The sequence below is a fragment of the Daphnia pulex genome, chromosome 3, assembly GCF_021134715.1.
Source record: "Daphnia pulex isolate KAP4 chromosome 3, ASM2113471v1".
Classification (NCBI taxonomy): domain Eukaryota; kingdom Metazoa; phylum Arthropoda; class Branchiopoda; order Diplostraca; family Daphniidae; genus Daphnia; species Daphnia pulex.
Genome location: NC_060019.1, coordinates 870,546 through 898,033, shown reverse-complemented (window position 1 = coordinate 898,033; position 27,488 = coordinate 870,546). Strand labels below are relative to the sequence as shown.

The 27,488-nt window shown below is 37.8% G+C and overlaps 7 protein-coding genes and 2 long non-coding RNA genes across 16 annotated transcripts; 3 read left to right on the top strand and 6 right to left on the bottom strand.

Moving 5' to 3' along the window:
- Window positions 1-827: 827 nt before the first annotated feature.
- Window positions 828-1,960, bottom strand: LOC124190852. The gene is made up of 3 exons (XR_006873120.1): window positions 1,813-1,960; window positions 1,511-1,724; window positions 828-1,388 (listed from the first exon to the last, which is right to left on the bottom strand). It is a non-coding gene; the product is annotated as an uncharacterized LOC124190852 (long non-coding RNA).
- Window positions 1,961-3,075: 1,115 nt separating this feature from the next.
- LOC124190847 lies at window positions 3,076-5,493 on the bottom strand. Of its 3 annotated transcripts, XM_046583717.1 has the most exons (5): window positions 5,267-5,493; window positions 4,951-5,175; window positions 4,034-4,882; window positions 3,765-3,952; window positions 3,076-3,691 (listed from the first exon to the last, which is right to left on the bottom strand). In XM_046583717.1, exons 4-5 carry the CDS (start codon window positions 3,943-3,945, stop codon window positions 3,123-3,125), a joined length of 750 nt encoding a protein of 249 aa, XP_046439673.1. In that variant the 5' UTR covers window positions 3,946-3,952; window positions 4,034-4,882; window positions 4,951-5,175; window positions 5,267-5,493; the 3' UTR covers window positions 3,076-3,122. The 3 variants fall into 3 exon arrangements, with proteins under 3 accessions (XP_046439673.1, XP_046439672.1, XP_046439674.1); XM_046583716.1 differs by having other exon boundaries at window positions 3,765-4,882; XM_046583718.1 differs by having other exon boundaries at window positions 3,765-4,882; window positions 4,981-5,175.
- Window positions 5,494-7,037: 1,544 nt separating this feature from the next.
- LOC124189814 lies at window positions 7,038-8,407 on the bottom strand. Its single transcript, XM_046582287.1, has 5 exons — window positions 8,278-8,407; window positions 8,123-8,188; window positions 7,962-8,057; window positions 7,750-7,899; window positions 7,038-7,683 (listed from the first exon to the last, which is right to left on the bottom strand). The coding sequence occupies exons 1-5, from the start codon at window positions 8,405-8,407 to the stop codon at window positions 7,187-7,189; spliced, it is 939 nt and encodes a 312-aa protein (XP_046438243.1). The 3' UTR covers window positions 7,038-7,186.
- Window positions 8,259-12,613, bottom strand: LOC124190838. Of its 2 annotated transcripts, XM_046583704.1 has the most exons (8): window positions 12,153-12,613; window positions 9,233-10,967; window positions 9,053-9,169; window positions 8,909-8,992; window positions 8,743-8,829; window positions 8,599-8,661; window positions 8,457-8,531; window positions 8,259-8,382 (listed from the first exon to the last, which is right to left on the bottom strand). In XM_046583704.1, the coding sequence occupies exons 2-5, from the start codon at window positions 10,953-10,955 to the stop codon at window positions 8,807-8,809; spliced, it is 1,947 nt and encodes a 648-aa protein (XP_046439660.1). In that variant the 5' UTR covers window positions 10,956-10,967; window positions 12,153-12,613; the 3' UTR covers window positions 8,259-8,382; window positions 8,457-8,531; window positions 8,599-8,661; window positions 8,743-8,806. The 2 variants fall into 2 exon arrangements, with proteins under 2 accessions (XP_046439660.1, XP_046439661.1); XM_046583705.1 differs by lacking the exon at window positions 12,153-12,613 and having other exon boundaries at window positions 9,233-11,854.
- Window positions 12,614-12,728: 115 nt separating this feature from the next.
- LOC124190848 lies at window positions 12,729-24,521 on the top strand. 4 transcript variants are annotated; one of them, XM_046583719.1, is made up of 4 exons: window positions 12,729-12,910; window positions 12,979-13,059; window positions 13,122-13,232; window positions 23,584-24,521. In XM_046583719.1, exons 3-4 carry the CDS (start codon window positions 13,183-13,185, stop codon window positions 24,227-24,229), a joined length of 696 nt encoding a protein of 231 aa, XP_046439675.1. In that variant the 5' UTR covers window positions 12,729-12,910; window positions 12,979-13,059; window positions 13,122-13,182; the 3' UTR covers window positions 24,230-24,521. The 4 variants fall into 4 exon arrangements, 3 of the variants coding, with proteins under 3 accessions (XP_046439675.1, XP_046439677.1, XP_046439676.1); XM_046583721.1 differs by lacking the exons at window positions 12,729-12,910; window positions 12,979-13,059; window positions 13,122-13,232 and adding an exon at window positions 18,834-18,940 and having other exon boundaries at window positions 23,584-24,519; XM_046583720.1 differs by lacking the exons at window positions 12,729-12,910; window positions 12,979-13,059; window positions 13,122-13,232 and adding an exon at window positions 22,869-23,532.
- On the top strand, window positions 13,744-18,762 carry LOC124190854. The gene is made up of 3 exons (XR_006873124.1): window positions 13,744-13,903; window positions 18,406-18,609; window positions 18,675-18,762. It is a non-coding gene; the product is annotated as an uncharacterized LOC124190854 (long non-coding RNA).
- On the bottom strand, window positions 15,051-18,228 carry LOC124190843. 2 transcript variants are annotated; one of them, XM_046583711.1, is made up of 3 exons: window positions 17,854-18,153; window positions 16,315-16,507; window positions 15,051-16,241 (listed from the first exon to the last, which is right to left on the bottom strand). In XM_046583711.1, exons 2-3 carry the CDS (start codon window positions 16,484-16,486, stop codon window positions 15,454-15,456), a joined length of 960 nt encoding a protein of 319 aa, XP_046439667.1. In that variant the 5' UTR covers window positions 16,487-16,507; window positions 17,854-18,153; the 3' UTR covers window positions 15,051-15,453. The 2 variants fall into 2 exon arrangements, 1 of the variants encoding a protein (XP_046439667.1); XR_006873115.1 differs by lacking the exons at window positions 15,051-16,241; window positions 16,315-16,507 and adding an exon at window positions 17,105-17,772 and having other exon boundaries at window positions 17,854-18,228.
- Window positions 21,216-22,651, bottom strand: LOC124190839. Its single transcript, XM_046583706.1, has 3 exons — window positions 22,555-22,651; window positions 22,247-22,460; window positions 21,216-22,173 (listed from the first exon to the last, which is right to left on the bottom strand). Exons 2-3 carry the CDS (start codon window positions 22,419-22,421, stop codon window positions 21,251-21,253), a joined length of 1,098 nt encoding a protein of 365 aa, XP_046439662.1. The 5' UTR covers window positions 22,422-22,460; window positions 22,555-22,651; the 3' UTR covers window positions 21,216-21,250.
- Window positions 24,522-25,231: 710 nt separating the features above from the next.
- On the top strand, window positions 25,232-27,477 carry LOC124190833 (E3 ubiquitin-protein ligase Topors-like). Its single transcript, XM_046583702.1, has 5 exons — window positions 25,232-25,708; window positions 25,785-25,945; window positions 26,006-26,603; window positions 26,675-27,108; window positions 27,190-27,477. Exons 1-5 carry the CDS (start codon window positions 25,478-25,480, stop codon window positions 27,383-27,385), a joined length of 1,620 nt encoding a protein of 539 aa, XP_046439658.1. The 5' UTR covers window positions 25,232-25,477; the 3' UTR covers window positions 27,386-27,477.
- The last annotated feature ends 11 nt before the right edge of the window (window positions 27,478-27,488 follow it).

Here is a 27,488-nt window from a genome sequence, read left to right as displayed (position 1 = left end):
CTACCGTCCTTGCTTTTTTAATCTGTTGCTGTCTATGAAATTTTTAATTATGTCTGAACCAACAATCCTCAACGCCATCTTTGGAGCTTGCCATGCGTAGCGTGATTGCTCCGGACTTCTGGTTTAGCGTTTCGCGATAATAAATAAACTTGTGTTTACTACTAGATTCATCAACTAGCTCACTTATCCACCTTTCATCGCCAAGTCCAGCTTTCAAGTTTCAAAGTGGATCCAGTGGATCCTGTCCGTGACGAGCATCGCTGATGGTCGGAATGTTGGACCGAGGTGAATTCCTCTTGGATCTGATCATCGCAAATGTAAGTTTCGCATTGATTTCTAAATCTTGCCCTTCTTTCGTATCGTCTAACTGACACACTGGTCGCAATATAGTTATTTATAGTCACAAATTATTTTCTTTCCTATTAGGTTCCTTAAATGTTGTGAAAGAAGAAAGACACAGAATTTGTTTCGCAGCAGCCTCTTATCAACAAGGTCGGCTTCCAGCGGCTTCCAAGTGTTTTCCAATGTGATTCCTGTTCGTTACCAAGGGATGACTAAAGTCACAGCATGGATATACCGCCCACTTCATTAACATCTGGTTGGTCTCTTAACAGTAAGTCTCGCATTAATTTCCTTTTCAGCTCTCGACTTTCGGTTGCTTCAGTATAGTTCATGTAAACACGAATGATGTCGTTCACAACTGCGGATGAAAATCTTTCTTTAGAGCGGAAGAGATAATCATCGTTATATGAAATAATCAAACGAGTTTATTTTGCAAAGGAAGAGTGGGGTACAAAGAAAATACTTCGTTTTTTTTAAAGAAGTTCCCATTGGTCAAAGGTGAAGCGTCACGAACATGATTTAGTAAAAACAAACACTCGAGTTGAAAATATCGCGCTGCAGTGTTATCCTGAAAAATCGCCAAACGATTTTAAAAGATATTTTAAAAAGGTTGTTTTATATGCGCAGACAGATGCAGCATGAAAGTTTTCATTGTGGAGCAAAACAAAAACAAACAAAGAAAAAAAAACAACAGAGAAAAACAGGAAAAAAACGAAAAACGTTCTGTCGTCAACGTAAAATGCATGTGGTGTAAACGATAACTTAAAAATTGTAACAAAAGTTCTGTAAGGCGACGTAGAGTATCTTTGGTTTTTGTGTGTGCTATACACTTGTATAGATCAAGACTATTCAAGTGCTCCCCTCTTTTAAATTTTAATCATCGTCTAAATGGATAGCCAAAATCAAGCGTTGGGTTTGTGGCGAAATTTCTTTTGACGGTAATATAATCCTTTTTAATTCATTGATTGTCGTAGTGGGTTTAATAGTCAAGGGAAACGGTTCTCCGGCCATCGTTTCCACGAAAACGTCAATGCTTACAGAATTTTCTGCAGAAAAAAATAAATAAATTAGGCTATGTTTTGTATTTGATTTGCTCTCTGTCGCTAGCAGTTGTAGTTATCATATTTATTATTTGACTTTTTACAGGATACTAAATTATTTGTGTTACCTGCCATAGGAGTATCCGGTTTGTTTTCCAGTTCCGGAGGGTAACGGCATCCTTTCAACAAAATCTTGTGCAGATCCTTGACGCCAATTCCAGTTGAATTATCTTCTTCACTGGTGAGTATTCGGTTTGGGCACGACATGCCATTTAATACGGCACTTAAAATGGCCAGTCCTGTTTCATTATCCATTTTTGTACCTGATCCGTAGGTTTATCCCTATTGAAAAAATCTTCATTAAAAACTTTTACCTTATAAATGGAGCGATCCGACTTAACAGTACTTAGTAAGAATGAATTGCACCGACCTTTTCGTTTGGCGAATGACTACGTACTACGGAAACGGGTCATCTCGACAAGAACTTGCGACGAAACAGCAAAAGAAATTCATCCAGGCACAGCAGAGATGTTCAGGCCACAGATTTTCAACTTCGGTCATACTGAGCCCTCTAGCAGTGATACTGGATACCAAAGTAGAAGCGACGTTGTGTGGAAATCAATCTCGATTTGAAATTGGTTTCAACTTCTCATAGTGTTAAAATCTTAAAATAATCAACATCCTCAAATGCCGTGTGAACTAATATCGTCATAATCACTGAGTGAGATTAAATATTCACCTATCTTGAGTATCTTCGTCACATTTTTTAGTTGACACGATTTTGTCCGACGAAATCGAAAATATGAAAGAAACATTTTTGCACATTTTTGATAGAGGCTAAACGTAGGTCTATAGTCTCTTCGTTTCTTATTTTGTCAATCTGAGATGTGCTCATTCAAAAAGTGACCGCGTTTATGATATCAAAATGTGTTTTCTTTTCCAGGTTCACAAACTGTTGTGAAAGGAAGAAAGAACGGAGCGTTTCGCAGGATCAGCTTCTTTTCAGCAATGCCGGCTTCCAAGTGTTTGCCAAAGTGGATCCTATCCGCTAGACTATTACCAAGGCATGACCAAAATCGCTGTATGGATCCATCATCCAGTTCTTTGACATTTGGTTGTCTTTTAAAAAAGTAAGTCTCACATTTATTTCTAAATTCTGACCTTCGTGTAGCGTTTCATTTATTTACGTGAACACGAACATGTCGGCCTCTCCGCGTTATGGGGTTGGTACGGATATACGTTTACGTAAACGTTTTTAGTTTTTTTTTTAAGCTATTTAAAAAGTTAATAAGGCCATCGTGAAAATGATTAGATTGAGCTTTTAGTGCGTCTTATGTCGTGACAGATGAATGGCTTGTACAAATAATCAATCGGTGCACTTATATGCCTGTTTGCTGCTCGAAGAAACGTCATAGATATTTATTTATACCCGAACTAATGTACTTATTCATACATTTAATCTGATTATAAAAATAAGATTTGTGTTATTCAATGGAAGTTCTTTGTTCGCATGCGTAGCAACTCAGAGCTGCTTATTGTTATTAATCTTACAGCAGTATATTTGATTTTTTTGTAACGTTGCCCTTTAACCCGCTATTAATTTTGATGACATAGGCGCCGAAAGGTGTGCTATTAAACGGCGATTCGTTGTCGCTGCAGCCCAAATAAAATTATTGCACGTTCATTGGTTCTTTTTAAAGAATTTTTATTGGCTCCAATGTTTGAAGATGCAAACAGAAATCAAATTTCTTTAACGCAGAAGCCATATGGGAGAATATCTTCGTCGGCGGGCGAGATCCAATATTCCCCCACACCAGTTACAGTTATGGCAATTTTTTTGACAGTTTTTGGGTTGACTCGATTTTGCATGACAACTTTATAGGTTTTTCCATCTACGTTGGCTTCAGCAGCATATAGGGATGCCACCCCGATATCGGGGGTCGAGTAAATACCTTTGCCGTACAAGAAACGCTCTCCTTTACTCAATTTATATCCTTCCTCTGCGATTGAGAGACCGTTGTGGTAAGATGTTCCGTGGTAGGACACTGCCCATTCGTCTTCAGCAGACGAGTATTGGTCAACCCGAGGTGTTTTCCCTTCTAGCCAAATGTCGTCCGGATACTTGCCTTTGACTTTTAATGCGTAGCGTTGCCATCCGCAGGGGCGTGTATAAATCGACCCTCCTCTAAAAAACTCTACTCCTTTATCAGAAATGTTCGTGAAATCGTAATTATATGGTTCGTCCAACAATGAAGGTGGTATTAAAATTTCTCCTCCACTTGGTATTGCTCCTGTACCAAGATTATTATCTATCCGAATAACAAATTATTTTACTTTTTTTTTTCGTTAAGTAAATGATATGTATTAGCTTAATTGCATTACCCAGAAAGTTGGTTATGTCATCATCCTGGCCTGTTAAGTAGCATCCTTTCATCAACAATTTGTGGAGTTCTCTGACGTCTATGCCATTCGAGTCGTCTTGACCGGGTGACAATATTTTGGTTTGGTACGACATATTGTCGAGTACCGAACTCAAAATGGTCAATCCGATTTGATTATTCATTCTAAAACTATTTGCAGTGTTGTTCAAAAAATGAATTTGGTAAATTTTAACTACGTGAGTCTATAAGGATTGGAAAGTAAAAACTTGCTTGTTGATTCTTGATCGCTCGCTTGCGTTCTGATGGTAAGGGGTGACGTCGTCTTATATCCAACCACGGTCAGACTGAAACGCGGGCCTGAGAGCTTGGTCTAAATAAATCTTCAAAGGACGACAATCTTTACCAGGATGCAAATAAGCAGCTGGCAGGGAATGGTCAGGAAACGTGATAAACAGCTGATAAACAGTAGGAAACGTGGTAAACCCGATATCTTATCATTTACAGTTGAAAGGCAAAAAAACATCATCTAGTTGGTCAGGTTATGAAATGGCCAGGAAACGGGATAAACAACAGGAAACGTGATAAACCCGATGTCCTCCATCATTGATAGTTGAAAAACAAAAACATCAGTCTTTTTTTAATTGTTTAACTATTTTTCGATGCTGCACGATACAAAAGAAAATTCAGCGTCCTTATGTACGACGACTGCATTAATATTTATCAACGTGTTCAAATCTCTGTACGCAGGGGGTTAAAATGGATTTTAAAAAGGCTCTAGCTAGCAAACAAAAACTCCGAAAAGTTATCCGTAAACTGCAATTCTTTTGCCATTGCTGTACGAAGATTAAGTTGTTTGACTTTTAACTAATGTGCTAAATTTGTTCTACAATTGTAGAGTATTCAAGCGCTCTGGTCATTGACATTTCTATCTTTGTGTAAATTTATGGCGAAAATCAAGCGTTGACTGTTTAGCGGAATTTCTTTGGTCGATAATATAATTTCTTTTAATTCAGCGATCGTCGTCGTGGGTTTTAGAGTTAATGGAAGTGGTTTTCATGTTAATAGACTTTCTTGTATCTTCAAGTTCGACGTTTTCGTTACCGAGTTCTTTGGCAGTTTCTTTCAAATGAAAAAAAAAATGAGTTGGTTTCTTATTGCAATTTTTTTTTACAAGACAATAGATTTACCTGTACAATTTTCGATATCTGTTTTATTACCATTTGCAGGAGTATCCGGTTTGTTTTCCCGTTCCGGATGGTAATAACATCCTTTCAACAAAATCTTGTGCAGATCCTTGACGTCAATTCCAGTCGATTTATCCTCTTCAGTTGTGAGTATTTTATTTGGGTATGGCATGTCATTTAATACGGCGCTTAAAATGGCCAGTCCTGTTTTATTATCCATTTTTGTCTCTGAAACATTTCAAATTTAAATTTAATTAAATACTGATGGGTGCCTTTACGTAGCATGGTAACAATAAGATTGTGTAATTATAAGCATTACTTTAATAAGTAGAAGTGAAGACCATGAATTCCTATTGATTTATTCAATTAAACCCTACTACTAAATTTACAGCAATCTTATCCTTTTAGTTTGGCAAATCAAATCCGCACTACGGCAATCGAAACTGGTGACTGCACCCAATACGGGTTGTAGAGTATGAAGTTACACCAGGAGAAGTCACGTCAAGAGAACCTAACTCACTCAAAGCAAACTCTAGATATGCAAGGATCGTGCCAGGATCGGACCCTTTTGATTTTCTGAACCAACCATCCCCAACGCCATCTCTGGAGTTGGCTATGTGTAGCACGATTTATCCTCATTTTCTTCAGTTAGTAGGTCTCGGTATACTCTTATCTCAATATAATTCACTTTCTTTTATTTATTTATTATTTTATTTATGTACTTTTTTCTTTATTTTAACCAGGATTCATTAACTATAGCTTATTGTTTACTTAGGCCCATTTGTGACTTATTAAATTGAGTGTCAAAAATTCCAAATATAGGACACACGTTGCGGCGCACAATCGCTGTCTGCAGACTGGCTGCTGGCCTCGTAATCAAATTCAAATTCGGCAACTAGAAACTGCAAACGAATTCATGGCTCATGCAATTATGGAAAATTAAACAAACGGGTAAGATAAAGTATTCACCTAACTTCGTCCCAACTGAATCAACTCGTTACATTTTCCAGGTAGAGACGATTTTTTGCGACGAGTTTAAGTAAGAAAGGAACGTTGGAATTCTTCTAAATTTTTTGGGGGGATCAATGCAAAAAATCGAGTGTTATAGAAATTGATTCTTTCTATTCAATTTTAATTCTTAATTTTTTTTCTGGGCAGTATTAGATAATAGGAATGAATTTTTTACATCAGTTATTCATATTTACCAAAGACTATTTTAAGATTTTTCAAACATTGATTGTGCAGAGTCGAGCTTCATGAATTGGCATCACCGCTTCCCCAATAATCTGTTGGTCAGTCAGTGTCCCAGACTGTCAGTCCAAGTTGACAATAGAGATACTCAAAAGTGCTTCAATCGACGATTATGAAAGGAAGTCATCATCACCATTAAAAGCCCTCAAAAGACCGTGAATGCCTGATCCTGTCACCTGAGCCAACACCAGATTGAAGACCAAACGAACGTCAACAAGTGGAGACAGCGTTGACAACAGGTAAGAACTTTTCTGTATCATCTGTCGCGAATTGTCGATCGACGTGTGCACTTGCCCGTGTCGTGAATGCATTAGCAATCGTTTAATAGTTAAATTTACAAAAAAAAACAACAAAATGATTAAGTTTAAGGTTTTTAAAAATGATCTTTTAACTAACCAAAACGACATGGTTAAACAGTTGCTATTCTTTGTCATCATTTTTACACCGAACGAAAAGATGGCGAAACTGTCCATTTTCTGCGAATAAAAACCGAAATGACATTTACTAAAAATAAATCAGATGTGAGGGGTCTCAGTTTTGATTTTATGTAATTTAAAAAAAGACAAACAAATTTGAATTTTATTTTAGAGGGGGGTGGGGGTAAATTAAACCGGATTTTCAGTCTCCTATCCTTAATTTTGCAGATAGACGCGTGAATTTGTGTGCAGCGCAACATAATGGACATATTACCTGTGAAAAGATTTTTGAGAAATTCCAATCCGTTAACGAATTAGAAGCGAATGAATTTTCTCTCGTTTCTAGTCCACCCTGCATTTTGTAAATTTGCTGGTAATCGAAATCGATTTTTTACTGGCCGCGTCTTTATTTTTACAGTTAGAAACTTGAAAATTGGTTAGTATATTCAATGGGTCTATTTTCATCCTCAGTTCAATTTTCGGAAAGAAATACCCATCGCTTAATGAATAAGAATGAAATTATCTTCCCTTCCCCAAATGTTTGTGTCGACGTTCATTTTGGACCCAAAACCTCAAAGGGACGCCACAATTTCCTCCTCCAACATGAAACCCGTGAAATGGGTGTTGTGGTAATCACTGTTGTCGTACAAATACGAGGATGAACTACTGCTAAAACCAATCCCCACCCAGACTTGATCGCCTTGTTTCAAAGTCACCGTCGACTGGACGGTCAACGGACTAAATTGATCAACGGGGCTCCTCGCCTCGCGAACGTAACTCGACCCGATTAGACTCCCGTTCAAATAGAGATAAGAAGCAAACCCAACAGGTAATTGGGAAGATTCGAGACGCGCCAGTCCCGTGAATGAGAAGAAATAAATTCCCGGTCGCGGTGCCGTGAATTTCCCCGATGCCAAATTCATGGCATTTCCCTCGTTTACCCGCACCAACTCGAACGGAATCGGAATTGTTTTTAATTCAGAATTTGTTTTTAATTCAGAATTTCGCTGGACGTAGAAATGGACGGAGGCTGATTTGACGTCGGCGTATCCGATCCATTTCTGTTTGTCTGTAAAAAGAAAAAAGAATTTGACAGTCACTAATCACTAACAAATCAAAGAGAAACATGTCGTACCATTTTGATTAGGATAAAAGTCACAGTAAAGCGTTTCCATCTTTTTTGATCCTTTGACCAAAAAGAATCCGCTCAGCTTATGTCCCATTTGCTGCAGATCCCAACAAGAGGTTGGCATTTTACCAATGTCAACTATTTCACTGGTTCGGGCTTTCAAAAAAAAGAAATTTAGATTCTTTTAATCGTGCCACATTATTCATTCGTAATTTTACCATTTAATTTGGTCGTCAAATCCGCAACGATGTTGCTCAATTCCGTTCTCGTTGAGGCCAAATTTGTTGTCGCAGTTTCCAAATCGTTTGAGGTTGCTGAATCAATTCGTGTGATCGTATTAAAAATAAGTTAGTAAATTAAAAGAAAATTAATTGTATACCTCCAAATTCTTTTCTCAGATTGTCTTCGGCAGTTTTTAGTTCGTAACCGAATCGTTGCAAATATACTGCACAATAATCAGAAAATCAAATTAATCTTATTTCGTTTGTTTTTCAGTTATTAAGAGAATTGAGAAGGTATTTTTATTTATTTTACCATTTAATTTGATTGCCAAATCCGCAACGGCGGACTTTGTCCTGTTCAATTCTGTTCTTGCTGAGACCAAATTTGTTTTCGTGGTTTCCAAGTCAGTTGAAGTTGCTGAACAACAAACAACAACCTCCATTCAATTAAAATCAAATCTATTTCAAATAATAAATCAAAATTATTTTTACCTTTTAAATCTTTTTTCAAATTTTCTTGAGCAAATTTTAATTCTCGACCTAATCGATCTGAATTCGCTACACAATCTTAAGAAAATAGAATTAAGTTAAAACAAATTATTTTCTAAAAAATTTGATTCGACGTGAGGTTTACTTTTGAGTTCAGCTGACAAATTTTCGGTCGTGATTTTCGTTTCTGCCGATTCTTTACTAGTCGCTAAATTTATTGAAAAGGTTTTTGCATTCGGATTTTATCTAGTATTTTATTTTTATTATAGTAGATTTGTAGGCTTAATACCATTTAATTTGGTAGATAAATCATCGACGGTTTTGATGAAATCTGTTCTTATTTTCACCAACTCCTACTTGGCCTCTATGTGTAGGCCTAATAAAAAGCATGCACAATTTTGTAAGATTTTTTTTTTATTATTTAAATTTAATTTCCATTAAATTTAATTAAATACCATTTAACTTTATAGATAGATTATGGACATTGGCCTTGGTTTCCTCCAAGTTGATTTTCGTTTTCTCCAACTCCTCTTTTGTCCCTGTGCAATCACATTTTTAAAAAATCAGTTTTCGTTAATTCATTCAATAATTTTAAAAACCTTTTAATTCATTAGTTAAATCAATTCGCGTGTTGGTTAAGTCGCTCTTCAGATTTCTCATTTCTGCATTCGTTTTCACCAAGTTGTTCTCAGTTGTGCTGAAGAGGCCAGTAGTGGCTGAAATTTAATTGCAATAATTCAATTTAAATTTTATAAATTTTAAAAATGAATTTTAAAAACCTTTGAGTTCCTCCTTTAAATTGTTCCATTCGTCGGTGACGGTCAATTCTGCGTGTTCCGCAATTTTTATCGGCGCCGACAGTTCAGCGGTCGTGTAACGGACACGGACGTGGCGATCCTGAAACGACCGAGAGTCACGAAATTTACCCAAATTGATTCTGCTCAGTTGCATGGGTTTGGGCACGAATTTCTCTCCGTCCCATTGAACGTGATTTCTACTTTCTTGTAATAATTTTCCAACGTCTTCCTTTACAATTTCGACTCTCCGGGAGCTATCGAAATCGTTTGCCATTTTCCCTGAAATTGTTGAACTGATTCTGTCCACGTCAGCCCAACTGTTTGAGTCGTAATTGTGTTGGATTTTTTCTTTATTCTCTAAATTTCTATTCAGTTCATTCGAACTCTTCTTGGCGATTTCCCACTTCACGTTTTCTTTGTCCATCTTATGCGTGTGACTATTTTGGGTCGCAATTTGAACGTCATCATCTACGGTGATGTCATCTCTGCTGGTGGTCGATTTGCCATCGCGAGTTTGATTGCGACTTATTGATTGTTCTTGATCAGTTGCTTGCGATCTTTTCATTTCATTTCCATTCGCATCTTTCGATTGATTTTCGCGACGAGTTTGTTCCTCTCGTCTTTTCTGCGCGTCTTGATTACTCGAAATTAATTTTTCTGTGGTTTCTGATTGCCTCATCTCGGCTTTTTGAAACATTCCCGCCAATTTCTTTTGAGTTTCCGTGTCCAGTTGGTTGAGGATTTCATTTAAAGTTTTCGTCGTCATGTCCGGCCGGTAATGGTCTTCATTCCAAAAAACAGAGTCCCACATTTTGTCACTTTGCCCTTTGATAGTCATGCTGGATGTGCTGACGAGCAAATCCTTTAAAATAGTTACAATTTGCGGTTCCGTTTCGGGAGACTCAACCTCGGAGTCGTCAAATGTGTCCATTCGGATGTTGGTGGCCGTTTCCGCCAACATTTTCTTCTCGTCGTTGGCCGTCAGAAAAATTTCTTTTTTGTCTCCAAATTTCTGTAAAAGAGTCGAGACCATTCGACCGGAAGTGACACTGTCGATATTGATGGCCGCCTGTTTGGTTTGCGACGTCTGCGATGACAAACTGTAGAGGAGTTTGAAATGCTCGAATTGAGTGGGATCCGATCGCATTTCATTGGCCAGTTCGTCGCAGACTTTCTGCTCGTCACACGAAAGAGAAAACCAAATTGTTTTGCCCTTGTCGTAATTCTTCCACACTGGAGATAGCGAATAAGTGTCCGTGGGTATTTCGCTGGCCAGAAGGACCTTCTCCAAGGGAATGACTCTCACTTTATTGGATTTGATTTCGTGGCCGACGATTTCATTCAAATGTTTGACCACTTCATTCTGGACTTTGTCGTTCCACATTTCAATGCGGAATCTCATCTCTGATTGTTTCGTCACTCGGTTCAATCTACTCACGGCACTTTTGTGGTCCAACATCCCAATGGGTGAATAGAAATACTTTTTCTCGCCGGCTGTTGTGGTTAGCTTGTGATTGTTGGCGTGTTCGTAAATTTCAACGAGAAAGTTGCCGCACTCCATGGAACTTAACGTGTCGGGTGAGATTTGCAGCTTGGCCCAAGAAGAAGAAGCGCCGGAACCGCCGGGGTTGTCTGATTGACGCTGACAGCAAACGGTAGTCAAAAATAGGACAAGGATGCACCTTATCGATGTTGATGTAGCCATTTCCGTTCAAAACTTGTGATAAAGGATTAATTTTTAGGTGATGCCGGGAACCAGTATTAACTTATGTTTCAAACTGAATAGGAACTCACGAATTATACTGCGTATTCACACAGAATAAAACAGACTGCGTTGGGTTTTCGATAAAAACTTATTTATTTATTATTCGTGTGCGCGGTTAAAGTCCAGGATCGAGTGGAAGACTAAACAGAAATGTAATTCAATATTCCTGGCGAATACGAGTATAATATACGTGAGTAAAATTTCGGGTGCACAAAGAATCCTCAGTCAGTTCAACCAAATCCCGGGCAAATGAAATAAAACTAAAAGATCTTATTAAAAATCTCGAATGCCATTCATTTTGCTCTGCGTCAGTTTTATCTAAGGACGTTAAAGCGTTATTGAAGATGGTACATTATTTATCTTTTTACTGTTAGTACTGTGGTTATCTAATGATGAATAGTCGCAGATTTTTTGGTCATAACACGACAGGGAAAACCAAAGGATTTTTCTCTTACAGTCATAAATTATATCCACACGGGAAATACCGAAATAGAAAATAATTCTCCATGGGTATGGCGTTCGTGAGAATGACCTTATCGAAGGGGAGGACTCTTATATTATCGGGTTGTGTTTCTTGACCGACTATTTTGTTTAAATATTTCGCAACTTCTTTTTGGACTTTGTCTTTCCATATTTCAATGCCATATCTCATCTCTGGCTGGTTTGTAAATCTGTTGTAAGTAACAACGGCACTTGTGGGATCCGGTAGCACAATTTAGGAGCGTAGAAATATTTTTTTTTTGGCTGTCAGATAATTTATGATTATTGGCGTGTTCAAAAATTTCAATGAGAAAGTTTCATACTCCTAGAATACTCCTCTAACCTAACTCTAACCTTACTCCTTGTCAAGGAGTAAGTCACCGGGTTCGGTTCAAGGAGTCCTTGAACTGAACGCGCCCGGTGATATTTTTAGTTTCGCCCAAGAAGAAGAATCAGCGGGGTTTTCTGAAATTCGGCACTGACAGCAAACAACCAAAAGAATGGTGAGGAAGCCTTTTATTGGGTCTTGGCCATTTCAGTAAAAAAAAAACATTTGGGAGTTTTGACACTTTGGGAAATTCTTTTCTCCAATTTTTCTCTTTTCTTCAGAATTTTGGAAATCAGTTTCACATAAAATTAAATGAAATAACTAGATACCTTGTCTGTAGATGATAAAAACTTGTGTAGACACAGAAGCAGATTGTGACGATATATTTGCTAGAGTTATTTGACACGACTGGTGACGTATAAGTTTAAAACTGAATAGCGATTGTATGAGAATATACGAATTGGGTTTTTCCAAGGGTATTTCAGTTTGCCCGAATAAAGTCCAGCCTCGAAAGTTGGAGATCAAACAAAAAGGTCATTTGATATTCCCGCCAAGTTTTTATAAACAGAACATCCTCCGTGTAAAACAAGTTTTAGATTTTTTTTTTAACACGACACACCAAACAAATAAAATAAAACAAGCTGGCAGATTAGATCAATTTCGACAATGTGTCAATTGGGGACCAATTCAGATCCAGTTCTATATTAAATTTGTTTTAGTTATCGAATCTGATACTACACACGATTATGAATTATTTATTAGATCGATGTTGTTGTGTCATCGACTCATACTGACAGTGGTAATGTTTTTAAGGAAATTTCTATAATTTATTTATTTATTTATTTTTTAAATTTTATCCAGTTGGGACACATGAAGACACTCATTGCGTACAGTCTCTGTTTAAGAGTATTATATATCTATGTGCCATCAGAGCCATGGTGCTATGTCTGAGGCCTTCCACCTGTAATCAAATTCAAATTTGGCAACCGATAGTTGCAGACGAATTTACCTGGCTTTTTATTAGTAGTCACGTGTTTGATACTAACAGCACAATTGAAAATGGTTATGTTTTTTACTTCAAAAAATGGTAATTGAGTTGTTATAAAATTTGTGTGAGATTCCAATTGATTAATACTTTTATTGCTTTTGTGAAAGGATTTCTATAAAAAAAATCCTTAAAGAGACCACAGAAAAGCCATTTGAGACAAAACAAAAGACTGTTTAAGGCTTTTGGAGGTACAGTCTTCATTATCATATCTGGTGAAAAGAAATCTTAATTCTCATTATTCTATTTGAAGGTAGGTGACAGTGATCTAAAGAGACAGGCCGTTGAACTTCAGAAGTCTTTGGAGTTGGAGGATGCTGGACTGGAAGCCCAGCGAATTTATCTGGAACTCTAATAACACCAAGTAAGATTTCATTTTCAGTTATTTATTTAGTATCTTTAAAACATTATTAGTGAGGTCCATTAAGGAATTTACGTAGGTATTACACCCAATTACCGCAAAATTGCTTAGTTGAAAAGATACAAGATACTAGAAAAATGAAAATTTCCCGTAAACGTTCATTATTTTTCCTGCTGGGCGAGGAAAAGGTTAATTAACTTTTAATGTACTGCGCTTTTTTTACATTATTGTAGAATATTCAAGCGCTTTGGTTTTCTAAATTTTTATCATCGCCTAAATGGATAGCCAAAATCAAGCGTCGAGTGTCTGCTGGTGGAATATCTTCTATTGATAATATGATGTCTTTTAATTCAGCAATCGCCGTTGTGGATTTAATAGTTGAGGGAAATGATTTCCCGTCTTTAGTTTCTACGAAAACGTTAATGTTTATACAGACTTTTTCGTATCATCAACGTTGGAGTTTTCCTTGCCGAGTTCATTTCGATTGTCAGTAGCTAATAATTAATTCATTCATTCATTTATTATTTCACTTTTTACAGGATACTAAATTATTTCTGTTACCTGCACTAGGAGTGTCCGGTTTGTTTTCCCGTTCCAGATGGTAATAGCATCCTTTCAACAAAATCTTGTGCAGATCCTTGACGTCAATTCCAGTCGATTTATCCTCTTCACTTGTGAGTATTCGGTTTGGGCACGACATGCCTTTTAATACGGCACTTAAAATGGCCAGTCCTGTTTCACTATCCATTTGTGTACCTGAAATATTTAAATGAAAGTATTTATTTAAAAATACTTGCGCGTATACGTAGCAATCAGATTGTGTAATTATAAGCATTACTTAAATAAGTAGAAGTGAGGACCCTGAATTCCAATTGGATTATTAGACTAGACCTCACAACTAAATTGACAGCAACCTTATCCTTTAAGTTTGGCAAATAAAATCCGCGCTAGAGACTAACTGTCTGCAAACGAAACTGGTGACTGCACCGAAATCACAGAGAAAAAAACAAACAGAAATGGGTGTTAGAGCGTGAAGTTACACCAGGAGAAGTCACGCCAAGAGAACCTGACTCGCTCAACGCCTCAAAGAATACTCTAGATTCAAGGATCGTGATTTGTCCGGGTCCGTCCCTTCTAATAATTCCACAACGCCATCTCTGGAGCTAGCTTTGCGTAGCGCGATTCACTACCCTATTTATATAAGTAATAATAAAATAACTTCAGGCTAAGTCATTCGGTCATAATACACAGTGCCCTCCAAAAATAATACATGCTGGCATCCGTCATTCCCTTGAGTTGCGAGGTTCACATGGGAGAGGCATAAGCAAACCATATAAAATCAATTAGAAATCAAAATTATTCAAGCAAATTTTTACATTTTCTTTCCAATTAGTAGGTCTCAGCACTATGGTCTCGGTAATTGTAATGATTTTTTTTTTTCAATTTCTTTATTTTATCCAGGGTTTGCTAACTAAAGCTTATTGGTTACTTAGGCTCACTTCGGCTCAGTTGGGAATTATTAAATTGAGTGTCCAAAATTTCAAATATAGGCATGTATAGGAAAAACGTTGCGACGCACAATCACCGTCTTGAGCTGTCCAGACTCGTGATCAAACCAAATAGTTTCTTTTGTGTAATTTTTTTTTTAACTTTGGGAATGAGTAGTTCTATTGAAAAAAATGTATGTGAAAATTGCAATTTTCTAATTACTTTCATTGCTTTTGTGAATAGTATTGTCGACAATCTCGTAAGAAGCAAATCCCTTGAAGGTACAGTTTTTATAATCATACTGTATCTATGCTGGTGAAAAGAATAATTTCGTTTTAGGTTTTCAGTATTTTATTTAGTCTTTTAAACACTGCAGTACTAGTAAGATCTTTTAGGGAATTTAGGCGCTATACACAATTGTTGCAAATATTTTTTGGTTGAAAAGGTGATCTAAACATACAAGCTCGCTTGTAAATTAACGCGTAGTCCGAGTACAGCTTTGGTTTTCTTGTCAGTAGAACGATGATTGCATTTCCGTTTGGCACATGTCGTCTACTGTCTTTCATAGAGTTCATGAGAACTTACATGGCAACTTCAAAATTTATTTGTTTTTTGAAACGGGGTTAAAAATGTTCTGTTAACTATGCACGAAAAAATTTCATTTTATCGTGATTATTGACAAAAGTACTTTTATTGGCTGCAATTTTTTAAAATGCAAACAAAGAAACAAAAAATGTCAACATTCTTTGATGCAGAAGCCATATTGGCGAATATCTTCGTCATTAGGCGAGATCCAATATTCGCCTATTTTCGTTACATCTTTACCAACTTTTTTTAAATTTCGAGGGTTGACACGATTTTGCACGACGAATTTATAAATTTTTCCGTCTACGTTGGCTTCAACAGCATATAGGGATGCCACCCCGATATCGGGGGTCGAGTAAATACCTTTGCCGTACAAGAAACGCTCTCCTTTACTCAATTTATATCCTTCCTCTGCGATTGAGAGACCGTTGTGGTAAGAAGTTCCGTGGTAGGACACTGGCCATTCGTCTTCAGCGGAAGAGTATTGGTCAGCCCGAGATGTTTTACCTTGCAGCCAAATATCGTCCGGGAACTTGCCTTTGACTTTTAATGCGTATCGTTGCCATCCGCACGGGCGGATGTAGATCGATCCTCCTCTACAGAACTTGACTCCGTTATCAGAAATGTTGGTGAAATCGTAATGGTACGGTGTGTCCAACAATGAAGGTCGTAAAACAATAAGTTCTCCTCCTCCCCTCAATCTCAGTACAAGGTGTAGCGTGCTTTCATGTTTAATGTTGTGATGTTCCAAAGTTTTTCCATCTTCCAGCTGATTACCATCAAAAATCAAGCGTTGCTGATCTATTGGAATGCCTTCCTTTGAACGGATCATGTCCTTTAAATCCTCAACTTTGGCTAAGGGACTAATGGAGAACTGAATAGTTTTCCCTGTCAAGTTTTTGATAAAGACATGTATCGTTTGCGATGTCCCTCCATCTTCTAGATCGAAGGTTCCAATAAGAAATTTATGGACTGTAATTAATTTCACGTTGTTTGTACTGGCTAAGCTTACCATCTTTTGTATTATCCCGGCCTTTTATGTAGCATCCTTTCATCAGCAATCTGTGTAGAACTCCGACGTCTATGCCTTTCGAATCGTCTTGACCAGGTGACAATATTTGGTTCGGGTACGACATTTTGTCGAGTACCGAACTCAAAATTGTCAATCCGGTTTGATTATCCATTCTGGAACTATTTGCAGTGCCCTTAAAAAAGATGAATTTTGTATGTTAAATTCGTAACAACGTAAGTCTATAAGGATAGGAAATTAAAACTAAATCAAAACTTGTTCAGAGTCAGATCGCACGGTTGTTGTCTGCGCTATGCTGGTATTAAGGGGTGACGTCTCCTTATACTCAGGACCCGATGGAACGCAGACTTGAAGCTTGGTCTAAATTAATCCCGTCTGGACGACGCTCCTTACCAGACACGTCTACTCGTTTTGATTGTTGTGTCGGAGCTGCAACTCTCAGGCCCCCAACACCTTCCATTATTATTTATTATTGGCTTCGATATTTGAACATGCAAACATCCTTTAATGCCGATGTCATATAGGCGCCAAAACATTTTTCACTGGACGAGGTCCAATAATGGCACCCACTATAGTTCCAGTTTTCTATATCTTCAATTGTTTGGGTTCGCTCCCGTTTTGAATGATGAGACGTTAATGCAAATTACGATTTGGGTGGCACGACAACGTCACTCATTCAAATGAAGTAGCCTAAATTTGGTAGTTATAGTTCAAAGACGTTCAGAGAGTTTAAGAAGCACGAAGAAGCAATACTAAAATAATAAACACCGCCTTCCCTCGCTACTATTTTATTTTCTGTTGGATCACAATATTTAGGCACTCAGTGAACGCCTCATATTTAAATTATTGGCTTTCAGTATTTTTAGATGTGCATATAGTAAAATCAACATTCTTTAATGCAGATGCCATAAGCGCGAACATCGTCGTCACTGGGTGAGATCCAATACTCGCCCACACCAGTTTCAGCTTTGCTTATTATCTTCACATTTTTAGGGTTGACACGATTTTGCATGATGACCTTGCATGTTTTTCCGTTCATCGGGATCGCCACGGCATATTTGCATGCGACTTCGATGTCAGGTGTCGAGTAAATTCCGTTGCCATAGTTGAAACGCTTTCCTTCTTCTGTAATGGGTAGATCCTTATGGTAGGAGTAGGACACTGGCCATTCTCCTTCGGCGGAAGAGAATTGGTCAGCCCGAGGTGTTTTCCCTTCTAGCCAAATATCGTCCGGGTACTTGCCTTTGACTTTCAACGCAAAACGATTCCATCCGCACGGGCGGATGTATTCCTTTCCTCCCCTAGAGAACTTGATCCCGTTATCAGAAATGTCGGTGTAATTATAATGGTATGGTTTGTCCAACGAACTGCTCTTGCTGAGCACACAATTTAAAAAGGCTAATCCAGATTTAAGATCCATTTCAAGATTGTTTTACTATGCTGTACATAAATATATATTACACGATCAATTTTGAATAGTAATTAAGTACGGATGGAATAGTGAGATGAAATAAAACGTACTTGACAAGAAAAGAGTTGAAGAGAGGAAAGTTTATATATGGAGTGAGTCTCACGAACGTGGAATCGTTACTGTGTGTCTTGGGGTACTACCGATGCAGTTCTATATTTAATTTGTTTTTTACGAAAAGGGTGGGTAGTCAATAGCTAGAAGCTAGATAGTTAAGTTGGACCTACTAGCTAAAAATAACTGGGCTGAAAGGTAGGTTCTTTTGTCCATATTCAACCTAGAAAAATTCACCTAAACGGGGCGTTTATATTCAGCTAGTAGCCAGTTCGAATTATGCAAAATTTTTCTGATTGGTTTTACGTTGCTAATAGAAAGCTTACATTACATAGCTGTTTTGTAGTTAGAAAAAAAGCTTTGAGCTCACTGTTTTCATGCTTATCATAAACACCTTAAATAAAGTTAGCTATCGATTCTGATACACACGATTATGAATTATTTAGATCGATGTTGTGTCATCGACTCTACTGACAGTGGTTAGTGGTAATGTTTTTATATGGAAATTTCTATTATTTTTATTTTTATTTTTATTTTTTTATTTTATCCAGTTGTGACACATGAAGACACACGGCTGCGTACAGTCTCTGTTTAAGAGTATTATGTATGTCTGAGGCCTTCCACAGTTCCACTTGTATTCAAATTTCAAATTTGGCAACCGACAGTTTGCAGACGAATTTACCTGGCTTTTCAGTAGTCACGTGTTTGATAATAACAATACAATTGTTAATGGTTGTTTTTTACTACAAAAAATGGTAATTTTGTTATAAAATGCGTGTGAGATTCTTATTGATTAAAACTTTTATTGCTTTTGTGAAAGGATTTCTATAAAAAAATACCTAGAGGGACACACACAGAAGAGCCATTCGAGACAAAACAAGACTGTTTCAGACAGGCTTTTGGAGGTACAGTCTTCATTATTATATCTGGTGAAAAGAAATCTTAATTCTCATTATTCTATTTGAAAATAGATGACTGTTGACAGTGATCTAAAGAGACAAGCTGTTGAACTTCAGAATTCATTGGAGTTAAAGAAGCCGGACTGTGGAAGCCCAGCTAATTTATCTGGAACTTAAACAAAACCAAGTAAGATTATTATTCATTTTCAGTTATTATTAGTACCTTTAAAACATTACTAGTAAGGTCCATTAAGGAATTTAGGTGTTACACCCAATTACTGTAAAATTGCTTCGTTGAAAAGATTACACAAAAACGAGCAAGCCTTAGAACTATAACGAATAGTTCGCGTACAACGTTTGGACATATACTCGAACTCGTATGCGTGTGCCGTTTCCTTCGTTGTGCTATTCTTGCATCCATTTCTGCTATGTTTCCTAGACTAGAGAACTCATGCATAATTTCTAAAGGCAATTTTAAAATTGATGTACTGGTGATAGCATTTCTTTCCCATTCGTTTTGCTTCTCATCCAGTTGTAAAAGTCTAGTCTAGTCTAAAAGCCCATGTAACGACGAAAAAATGCTCGGAGAATCAGCCAATCAGCAGTAGACTCGGCATCTTTTATTCTTAGTGCGTTTCATAAAACACTACTCTCATTATTCAAGAATATAGTGAAGTAACTGATGTATCGATGTTTATTTCTTAGGTAAAACTGGAAGGGAATTTTTGGCTTACATGACTCAAGTATTCGCAAAATTTGTAGTTGACTTTTCTTCTTCGTAGTTTACGCTATTTCCAGCCATTTATCTTGTGAAGTTATTATGATAGGGTCTTTCGAGATTATGACCACCAGCTTCCGGCCTCACTGGATCACCCAGTGGCAAAGGAAGAGATTCAAAATCCATGAATCCTTGATTGTCCTTGTAGTAGGTCAGTTTCTCGTCGAATATCTCCAATCTTTCAGAGTCTTGCAGTTCTTTTAGAGAATCCCCGAATAGTTCTTCATTAGTTACGGGAAATTCTTTAAAATTATCCAGAAGGAATTGGATTCCTGAACGTTGAAGTAGATTGTAGATTTGTAGCCATCGAAATCAGGAACGAATATCCACCCAATACGCAACATATAAATGCCAAGAAACCGAATTATTTCTTTTATCAAAGGCCCAATAACTTTACGCTCTTCTTCCGTGAATTCAATTCCTTTTTTTCCAATGTAAAACACAAGTTCAAAAACTTGTTCTGCCAAATAGTTTTTTGTTCCACGTGTAGGATTATTTTCCTTTTCCAAATCGATCACTTTGTTGATTGCTTTGATTAGACTTTCAAACCATGAATTGTTCTTGATAATTTTGTCGAGATTTATAATCACCATTTTAAAGTATTTTCTTCCTCCGTTGATTGATGTTCTCCTGTTTTAAAAAGAAAATATGTAAATAGATTTTATTTATCAAGAATTTCTTGTAAAGAAAACTTTGTTTAATGAAGGTTAAAAAATATAATTCTTCTTGAGTTTCTTATAACACGATGTAGCTTCTGTATCGCTTTTGATTAGCTTTCAATGAAATTGATATTAAATTTGAAGTGAACACTTTTAGGTTTAGTTAACTCTTACTCTTAGCTTGTCTGCGTTATTAATCACTTAAAGAATGCTAGGCTAATTGCATTTTTTAAGTTTAATCAATTTCATACCAGTATATTTTTTATGTAAAGTTTAACAGTAAATATTTTTTAATACCAAACAGTTGATGACAATTAATAAATGGCCAACGCTTTTAAATTTGTCACTTTCGGTTGCCAGATTTGAAATTAATGGTGAATTTTGCTTGGGTAAAAAAATATAGAAAAACAATCGCATTGCAACGTCAATCTGACGACCTCAGACAAATGCGCCAATTCTTAGAACAAACGTCAGGCCATGGTCAGGCTAAACATTGCAAACTTCACATGAATAGGACAAACTGTTGTCGCAGATTTCCGCGGATGAGGTCTTCGTTTCAAGCAATTTAAGTTTCCTTTTTAAAAAATACCTTCATTTCCAGTTTATTATTCTAATTAGGCGTAAATTTTAGTTTGCATGCAATCCTTTAAAACGACGAAGGAAAAGATGAAGAATCATTTTTAACTGACCTTACCGACTCATTTTTAATTTTTTCTTTAATTCCCCCATTTATATTGGTGTCTACGTAATAATATTTTCTTTACTCATTAAAATTTTGACTGTTATGATTTTCCCTTAATTATTCCTTTTCTATTTTGAAGCCCCCTTTTACTATTAATGTATTAAATGTATAGACGGTTTCAAACTATGATCTGAGCATGTATTGTTTAAAAAAAAAATATTTTGCTTCCTGGTTTCATACTCCCAACTTTGGATTTCGAGTTTTTAACGTACATTTAATTATTCGGTCTTATTCCGTAGTGCATAACGCCAAATTAGATACTCTCGTGCTGTAAAAACAAATCTTTGTTGATTTCATCTTGGTCCTTTATTTAATTTTTCATTCCAATGTGCAGTAGTATATCATTATTACAGCAAATAACAACATCCAAAAGAAGAAGGATGTTTCAGGAAGAGGAGTTTCAGAGAGAGGAGTTTCAGGGGGAAGAGATAATTTGAGGTTTCTTCTAAAAATTTCTAGAATACAAAAGCCATAAGGGCGAACGTCGTCCTCATTGGATGAGATCCAATACTCGCCCACACCAGTTTCAGCTTTACTGACTATCTTCACATTTTTGGGGTTGACACGACTTTGAACGACAAATCTATAGGTTATCCCATCGATCTGTATAATATCAGCAAATCGGTATGCGACTTTGATATCAGGTGTCGTGTAGATACCATAGCCATATTTGAAACGCGTGCATCTACTCAATCTAAATCCTTCTTCTGCGATTGAGAGTCCGTTGTGGTAAGATGTTCCGTGGTAGGACACTGGCCATTCTCCTTCGGCCGACGAGTTTTTGTCAGACCGGCGATATTTCCCTTCTAGCCAAATATCGTCCGGGTACTTGCCTTTGACATTTAAAGCGTAGCGTTGCCATCCGCATGGACGGAGGTATTCCATTCTCCCTCTGCTGTAGAATTGGTTTCTCTCATCAGAAATGTTGGTGAAATCGTAATGGTATGGCTCGTCAAACAGTTCCTTGTGTAAGTTTAATCCGTCGATTATTTTCAATTTAAGTTGAACAGTATCGCGTTCTTTGATGTTGTAATATTTCAAAGATTTCTTGTCTTTCAATTCCTGGTTGACAAACAACAATCTTTGTAGACGTGGTGAGATGCCTTCTCCATTGCATATAATATCTTTCAAGTCCTTGATGGTTGCCGATTGGTTGATAGGATATTCTTTGATTTTTTTGGGTGAAATTTCCACATAGATTATAATGGTGCCAGGTAGTGTTACTATACCTCTATAAACAGCTTTAAAAAAATACAATAGGTTTAGAATTATTTACTCATTTAAGCTATGTTTACGTTCACACAATGTCATTACCACTTTCAGGAATAATGTATTCATAATTAGTGTCCAGCTTGTAGCATCCTTTCATCAGTAGTTTGTGGAGATCTTTGACGTCGATGGCCACCGATGGATCTTGATGAGTGACATACTTGTGCGAAATGTCGAAGAGTGCAGCACTCAAAACATTAATTCCCGTTTGATTATTCATGATGAAACTAATTTACTAATCTGCCAAACGAATGAAAAACTTTATGTTTGATGGGGCTCCGAGGAGGACATCTGGTGGCCAGATTTGTCTTCGGATGCTGGGCACAGGGTAGGCCTTTAGCCCCCATGAAAAACTTGTAAAAGACAATCACATGCAGTGTTTTGATTTCACGAAAGATCGTCTGCTTGCCTTGCGTGCCAGACCTACCGTTGCGTTTCTCCGTACTATTGTCGCTCGCGACCAATGGCAGCTAGTTGCGCCGATGTAGCGCGTGCGAATGCTCAGTTGCGCGATCTCCTACATTTGTCTAGAGAATCTGGGAGAACTTTAAAAAGAAAAAAGAAGATTACTAAATTAGAGCCAAATAAAAGTAAGGTTTTCCTCTATTCAAATTGAGTTCAAATTCCAATGGCATTTGCGCTCAGTGGCTACCACTATGACGTTCTACTTTATTGCTGCTGCTCATCTGAAACAACATAACCACTAGCGATTGGTGTTTGCACTTTTTAATCTGAACGCACTCAATCAAGTATTACTGTATTAGGGTTATCTGTCTATATTGTATCGGCCAATGGCCTTTTTTTGCCAACGAGTCAAATGCGGAATTAGTTAACGAGTGCTCTCGGCGTCCACAAAAATGTCTTCTTTACTTATTTTTATTTTCATTTAAATGGCTATTGTAATCTGAAATAGATTATGAAAATAAAGGCCCATAGGCTGACACCCAGTGACACTCAGTGACGACAGAAACGCGTTGGCAAAGTGACAGATGCGCTTGATCAGCTGTTGCTCAGCTGTTGCTCAGCTGTTACTCATCTGGCAAAAGGCTTGTAAGGTTACAAGTTTATCGAGATTGGACGCGATAATTTCATATTTAGTAGGTCTAGGACCGTCTTGGACCAAAGTTGTCTTTAGCTTTAACACATTTTCGTCCGATTATCTGCTTTGTCTTTTGAAAAACTGTTTGGACATTCTCGTACATTTAAATTGGCGGATTAATATTTAGATTTACCTAGCTTTTTCCAATAATTGTATTAGACGAATAACTTGTGTGCCTGCCATTGGCTTTCATGCTGGGCATTTTGCCAGCCGAATTAACCGACATAACAATGTGTGAATTATAAATCGCCGAAAACTATTTGAAATCAAACTTTTTTTTTAGTGAGCAAAACCCAGGAACCAACCAAAATACCAGTGAGAAAATGAAGCAAGTGAACCGTTACTCGATGTCTGTTGAATCAGGCATCAATTATGGATACAGAAATCACAGCAGGAACCGAGAAATGATGTCGTCGTCAAATCGATCCATCGCTTTTGGAAGGACGTGTGTCGGTATCAATTTCGTAGCAAATCGAAAATCTTATTTTGACATTTCTTACGAGTATCAGCCCATCAGGTTCAATAACACGTCGACCAGTTTACCAGCGCACAGGAATTTCTTTCAACGCAACTCTTTGGATGGCCGTCCACGTTGGAACTCTTCCACTCACACTGGCAGCCGTGACGCCCTCTACTATTTTCCTGAAAGATTGAAATCCATTTCAAATAAATCACCACTCTTGGCCAATGAAAAGCGTTTAGAATCGCCACGACCCATCCGATCGACATATCTCGGTTACACCAATGCCGGAAATGTGTCTGGCGCTGGATCAGAATTTTTCGGCCGACCTCCTGCCGGTTTGCCGAACCCAAAATCCAACAACAACTCTGTGGCCAACTGTTTGAATTGGGATTTAATGGCGCCTGCTAAATTAGACATTCAACAACGGACGTTAAACGCAATTTTACATCAAGTCAGTCAAATTTGACATTGGCAAGTCCTTGATGTGTCTATAACGCCTCTGGCACGGCCTTTTCCTGCCTAAAATACCATTTTGCTTGCGCTGCCGGAAAGTGGAAACGTGATGAAGCAAAATTGTTTCAAACTTTTACCGTTCAAGACTCGTCCCCCCACATTTTAAACGTTTCCGGTATGACAGCAACGAAAATTGTAACAGTATTTACCCTTTGTTTATTTTAAAAATTTATTTCTCATTGATGTCAAGTGTTCTATTAATATATTTTTCCATAACTGTGGATTTTTAAAAAAGTGAATTTGTCTTGTTGGTTTTATTAAAATGCAATGATAACGCGTATGCAGGGCGTTGCACTGATGGAGGAGCGTGAAGGTTAAATCATTTCGTCGTTTAGACGACAGGAATCCCGTCAATCAAGTTTCTTTCTACGCCAGGGAACTCTGTTTTGGTTTAAATAATAAGGAAAAATCTGATTTGCTGTCTGAGTGACATGAACTGCTTCGTTTTGAAGGACTGGGGGTAATGGTGGACGTGTCAAATTGGATGCGTGATATTTCTCCCGTGAGCTAAATTCTTGATATTTGTTTAAATAAAATGCGAAACGTAAAAACTTGACTATGTGACGTTTTTCACAAAAACATTGAATTCTTCCTATTTTATACATTGGACTTTTGGGTGGAAACTTTTCAATTGAGGAGGGAAAGCGTTGCAAAAAAATTTGACTGACGTTGATTAGAAGTTTTAGGTGTAACTGAAGAATAGTTAACGTCTGTCTAACTTTCCAGTTTGTGCATTTTTGAATGGTGAAAATTCGGAGCCCATTTGTACAATGTTGCCTTCAAGCTAAAACAGCGCCAGATATGCAATCAAATTCGTCATTGGCTGTAACTTATTAAAAATTCATTTCTAAGCTATCAATTTAAATGTCAAAATATTTTTAAAATTAAATAATAGATAAAGAACTCGATATTTTTAAAAATTTGTTGAAATTACGAAATCTTTACGTTTTAATTACGACCAACTGGCAACGTATTCCTCCATTTGTCTTTTTTTGCCAGCAATTTATTTACGCTTTATTACCAGAAATTTAATCGACATTTGTGTTGCAGTATTAATTATTTGAGAACAGTCTTGATTTAACAACAATGTTGTTGTCTATATTCAATTCATTTGGAAGTTTACTGTAATTGACAAGGCTTTTTCTGGTTGTCTGACGCGAGGCGTACATCTCAAGTTACACGTATTTGATATTATTTCGTCATGTCTTCCAACAATAATTCTAGACGTGGTGCTACAAAAAAGAAAACCAAGTTAACTGAAAAAGCTAGCAAACCAAAGAAGCCTGCAGCTTCTTGCCCACCTTCCCCTGAATCTGGAAGATCTTCGCCAGACTCTTCCTGTTCCATCTGTCTGGGACGACATGAAAACAAATCTTTTACGAACAACTGCCTTCATGAATTTTGTTTTACTTGCCTACTGGAATGGTCGAAAGTATATAAATTAGCATTTACTTAAAAAAGAAATTCAATGTTTTTGACGAGATATTAATTACCCTCTAAACTTTTAGGTGAAACCAGAGTGTCCGTTATGTAAGCAGCCATTTACCTCCATCATTCACAATGTAAGGTCCAATCAGGAGTATGATGAGCACAAAATACCGGTTCCAGAACCTGAGCCTGATGATCTTGATCTCTTTGGTCAATTGTTGCACCACAGATTCCGATACAGGTAAAGATAAAGTGACTTGTTTTTATCAATGTTTTTCACAACCTGTGATTGATAAAACAGAACGACAGTCACCTCAGAGAGGAGAAGGGCTTTGGCACTGGAGAGACTTTACACTTTCAGGCAGTTTCAAGAAGATGGAGTCCTTCCCCGACCAGTTGAACGTCGCCCAGCAAGAAGTCGCTTGACTGGGACAAGTAGCTTTCGTCGCCGTACTTATCAAAGAGATTTGTGGGTTCGCCCACTCTCCGATATTACGGGACGCTATCGGGAAACTACGCCAGAGTTTTTCCAACTCAATCCCGCGATGACTCATCGTCTCGTGCCCTGGCTCAACCGAGAATTGAACGTTTTACTCGTCAGCCACGAGAATCGTTTGTCGTACGTGTTGGAGCTGATTCTTCGGCTGATTACTCAATTCCATATCCGCAGTCGAGCGTTCCGTGATGCAATTCAATCTTACATCGGCGGCTATACGGAGCACTTCGTACACGAGTTTTTCCAATATGCCCGTTCGCCCTACGACATGTATGGATTCGATGAGAACGCCGACTACCAGCCCAGGAATAATCTGCAGCAAGAAGAAGTGGCCGTCAGTGAATCCAGCGATGAAGACGTTCCTGGAACTCGACCGATCAATAACAATTCGCAATCTCGCGTGGTAATAAAAGATTCAAAATGCCCTAAAGTGATTTATCTCAATCCTTTTAATGAATTGTTGTTTCTTATTAGGCACCCCGTGATATTCCGTTGCCTCCTTCTCCCCAGCCAGGTCCTAGTGGGATTGGCCGAAGTTCTTCCGCGGTGGTTATCGACGATGGTCAGAGTTACTCCGCCATGCCGGGTCCTTCCAGTTCAGGAACTAGACCATCAGAGGAGGATGAGGACGACGACCTGGACGTTGAGATTGTGGAAGTAATCCGTCCGTCTTCCCCCCTGGTGATAACGCTATCGGAATCGGATGAGGAACGGGAAGAAGAGTCGGAGCGAAACGAAGCCAGCTCTTCATCCTCTCGCGGCAAAGCTCTCAAACAAAAAAGTTCCCCTGGCAACAGAGTTAATGCACGCAAGGAGCCGCAACAACGAACAAAGTCCGCCAAAAAGAAGAAAAGGAAGCGCGATCGATCTCCGACTTCGCCCGTTGAAACGCCAAATCTAAATACCAGGTATTCCTTGCGGATGCTCAACGTCAATCGCCAACAAGATTCATGATGTCCCCTTATAACCCCCACTCCAAAACAACACAGAGCTCGTTTCAGCCGAGAAACGGAAGAGAACAATATCAACGATACCAGCCCGGACCAGTCGTCTCGTTTATCCGGCGGAGCTGCTGTCCGCTATTGGGATATGGATCCGGAAGAGATACGGCGCCAGCTGCACAACGACCGGCCCCATGAATCCAGCGGAAGCAAACGTCGGCACAAGCGAGACAGATTCAATTAACCAAGTTCTATGCTACAAAATTACATTTGATTTGAATGTTCGAGGCTCCTCGACTACCTTGAACCGATGGAGATACAACAATGTTAACCAAGAGACTGATGGT